The sequence below is a fragment of the Zootoca vivipara genome, chromosome 12, assembly GCF_965207765.1.
Source record: "Zootoca vivipara chromosome 12, rZooViv2.hap1.1, whole genome shotgun sequence".
NCBI classification, from domain to species: Eukaryota; Metazoa; Chordata; class Lepidosauria; order Squamata; family Lacertidae; genus Zootoca; species Zootoca vivipara.
The window spans coordinates 29,318,349-29,322,587 of record NC_142595.1 but is presented as its reverse complement, the minus strand read 5'-3'; the positions used below and the strand labels follow the sequence as shown (position 1 = coordinate 29,322,587).

At 37.1% G+C, this 4,239-nt stretch overlaps 1 protein-coding gene across 1 annotated transcript; it reads right to left on the bottom strand.

Annotated features, from left to right (window-relative positions):
• Positions 1-304: 304 nt before the first annotated feature.
• Positions 305-1,326, bottom strand: LOC118077882 (olfactory receptor 14A16-like). Its single transcript, XM_035101607.3, has one exon. It carries the CDS (start codon positions 1,238-1,240, stop codon positions 305-307), a length of 936 nt encoding a protein of 311 aa, XP_034957498.3. The 5' UTR covers positions 1,241-1,326.
• Between the last annotated feature and the right edge of the window lie 2,913 nt (positions 1,327-4,239).

Below are 4,239 nucleotides of genomic sequence, written 5' to 3'. Positions count from 1 at the left end.
TTTCATTTTCTTTTAGTTTCTTAGCATTCGATCCAGTTCCTCACATTTCCACATTGTCATACTGTGTGTGTGTGTGTGTGTGTGTGTGTGTGTGTGTGTGTGTAATGTCCTAATGAAAACTCATCAGGCTTTTTGTGTATTGAAACGTTCCTAATATAAACATTTAAATGCAAATCTGCCCAATACACTTCTATTTGCAACACACAATTACATAAAAAATGCATTTTTATGGTATTTTCACTGACATTTGCATTTTTATGCAATGCACAGGACTTATGATGTGTATGAGACACCCTGCAAGAAATCATGCTAGGAGAGATCTAATTCTTTTTGGTATTTTCAACACGGCCTCTTGGATGTCTTTGTTCCGCAAGCTATAAATAATGGGATTCAGTAGTGGTGGCAAAACATTATACAATACAGCAGAGAGCAAATCCATCATTGTAGAAGAAAGTTCTTCAGGTCTCATGTATGAAAACACAGCTGTGATGACGAATATAGAAAAGACAGTCAGGTGAGGAATGCAGGTAGAGAAAGCTTTATATCTGCCTTGAACAGATGGGATTCTCAGCACAGCAGAGAAGATGTAGCCATAGGAAACAAAGATGAACCCTCCACAAAATGAATCTACTATAATCCCAATGGCAAAAATCAAAATTTGGTTAAGCTTTGTGTCAGTACAAGAAATCTTTAGCAGCTGAGGAATATCACAGAAATACTGCCCAATAATATTGGACCCACAGAAATGAAGCCTGAAAGTGATAATGGTATGTAACGATGAATGTATTGGGGTGCTTATCCAGGAAGCAGCTGCCATTTGGATGCAGGCATCCCAGTTCATGATTAGCTCATACTGCAGAGGATGGCAGATTGCAACATAGCGATCATAAGCCATGATCGTGAGCAAGGCAAGCTCAGAACCTGTAAAAGTCAAAACTAAGAAAACCTGTGCAACACAGCCAGCAAAGGAAATCCTTTTGTCATCTGACAAAGAAGCAGCTATGGATTTGGGGATTGTGGTTGAGATGCAGCAAATGTCTGATAATGATAGGTTGACCAGAAAGAAGTACATAGGATTGTGCAGTTTGTGGTTCAGAGCAACAGCAATGATGATGAGGAAATTTCCCACTAAGGCTATTAAGTAAATGGAGAGAAATATCACAAGGTAAAACAGTTCTTCTTCTCGGTCACTGGAAAACCCCATCAGAAGAAATTCTGTCACTGTAGACTGGTTGGCCATATTAATTCTTTAATATTTCCACAAACAGTTTCTTGAAGAGTAGCTTTTTTTATTGTGTTTTAGCAGCACCAGAAGAGGTGTTTGTAACACCTAAAATTAGAAATGAGAATGAAATCTGTTGGTTGAGGGAATATGCAGGCAACTGTATGTGGGGTTTGCCCCCTTTCTCAATATGAGGAAATGAGTGATGCCAGCAGTAGACATTCAACTGACATCATTCATTCTCCCCAGTACAGTACTCATAGAATTTTAGAGTTGGCAGGGAGCATGGGGAGCATCTCAGCAAAGACACATCTTGGTTTCTTGTTGAATCAAGAATGAGAAAGCAGAATCAAATCCTAACTATAGCTCATAAGGGCAACCTTGCTATTAGATATAAATAAGCAAATTCTTAGATATGAATATTAGGTATAAATAAGCAAATATTAGATATAAATAAGCAAATATTAGATATAGATAAGCAAATTACTGGCGTGATATGGTCCATGGGGTCACGAAGAGTCGGACACGACTAAACGACTAAACAAACAACAACAACAAGCAAATTCTCATTGGTGTGGTTGCATAAAGGACCTTATCTATGATGTTTTCTTTTTGTGATCCATAATGCTTCTACTTTATTTATGAAAAGCAAAATACACACCATCTAGCATCAATGAAAAATCATTTGGCTTTGGTGAGAGCTCAGATTTTTTATGAGATTCCCAGAATTTTGAAACACAACTTTACTATCTCTTACCTATGAATGCTACCTATTTTTTCATAGAATAACCATGTCTTCATTAATCCCACCGCTGTATTAAACCTTTTTTCAGTCTTTCAGAACTGAAATATGTGCCCTAGTCTGCACTGAGGATGAGCTAATAGGATTCTACTCACCTCTGTCTTTGTCTGGAAGACGAAAGTGTCAAAATGTTGAAGTGCGGTCTTTAGTAGATGATTTATAGTTTGTGACAAAGAAGGATCAATTGCACCTCAGTGCTTTCTGTAGTGTTTCAGAGAGTCCCTCCTTGGAGAACATGACCATGAGGATTTGCAAATCCTGATTTACAAAACAAGTGATGCAATTGTCTATATTTCCTACCATTATTTTCCCTCTATCTTTAAACCCCTGACCCTTAACTTCAGTCGTATGTAAGGGATGCTCAAGAGTGAAGTGTTGATGAATGGGAAACTGATTTCAAAACCTACATGGTTGTTATATCTTTTTTATTGTCCAAGATGTCAAGCTGCAACTCAAATTAAGCATTGAATCTGATTAACTGAATAAATTATTCTGACTATTCTGAGCCACTACAGTGTAGCGCTTAGAGTGTTGGACTAGGACTAGGGAACCCAGGTTCAAATCTCTGCTCAGCCATTAAGATAACTGGGTGACTTTTCACCAATTTTCTCAGACTAAACTATCTTACAGAGCTATCTGGAGGTTAGACTTGGGAAGGATGCCCTTCAGCTCTGTGGAGGAAAGGTGGAATATAACGACAATAAGTAAATATTGGGAGCACACCATCTGAAACAGGTCCAGGATTATAAACTCTAGCAATAGATTTGGTAAAAGAAACTTGGGAAGGATCCAAAGCAAAATTTTATGCTATGAAATAGGATATGGGTGTGTTAGGTGTTCACACCTTGGCTGGGGATGAATTAGGAAAGGCTGAAGGACTCTAGTTGAAGTGTAGCTGGTTTGAGAAACAATACTGCTATGGGTTTCATCTTTATTCCTAGATCCATTTCTAATCCCTGGATCTGGCAAGTGTTAAAATCTAAGCAATGATTTCCATACCTGGAATAGCCTCTGCTGTACCTCATTCCAAAGGAAACACAAGCCCTGTTCATTTTGAAACAATGGGCAATCTCTGCATTTAAACTGCACCCACTTTTTACACTTTCTGAACACACTTCTGTAAAATACACATTTTTCAGTTCTTTTCAATTCTTTACATTTTCTATTCTTTACAATTAATTTCCCTATTAAATGTCCATTTTATACATAAATACATTTTGTGAGCACCTCTTGCCTTTGGAAACCTTATTGCAAATGCCAGTGTTGGACACAACCGTGGATTGGCGTTAAATATTGAGTCACGTTGTTGAAGTTATCAATGGGCTTGTCGCTACTTTTTCCAGTCCTCACTACTTTGCCAATTGCTTCCATGATCTTTTGATGTGAACTACCAATACAGCAATTATATTCAACATTAAGTGAGCAGAAATTTCACATATGATAGTTTTCTGAGAAGTGTGTTGGATAATTTCAGCCCCTTCTTTCCCTCCCATCACAGGTTATTTATGATACCAATAAGCACCCACAAACAGCATAGGAGGTTTTGAAAGAGCATTTCACATCAGCTTTTATTTCATTCACCAACAGCTAAGGAGTTTCTTTTCTGTTTGAAGCATTAATGGATTCTGTTTGAATCTGGCATGGAAAACTATACTTTGACTTTCGTTGCTGGACTGGGAAGTGCAACCCATTCATATTTTTAAAGCAAAACTTGCTGTTACTAACCCAACATAGTAATGGTCAATGAATTCAAGTAACAATGACTCTGATGAATGAATCAGAATAGTTATCAAAAATTAGTTGCCAAAGGCTTTTATTTGCACTATAGGGTTTTTTTTAATAAAATAAGAATAATTCTGACTTTCTATGCACAGTCATAACATTCAAGACAACTGAATTTATAGTAAATAATAGTAAATAAAGTTTAAAAAACCTGTACTAGGAAAAAGTCAATAGAAATTGTATCTCTTTATCTCTTTTCAAACACCACACACAGCCTCAGCAGCAATAACCAGGAAAAAACATAAAAAGAGCCCAGAGCATCCCTGTGGTATCCATTTCATATGCATGCTGAAATGGCATTACGGTATCTTAGCCTTACATCTAAAGTCAAGCAGAGATGAAGCCAAAAGAACCTACCAGTAACACCATTATCTAGTCTAGTTTAGTCACCAGTACACAATCATATGTCTGAACACTTTATATATATATATAT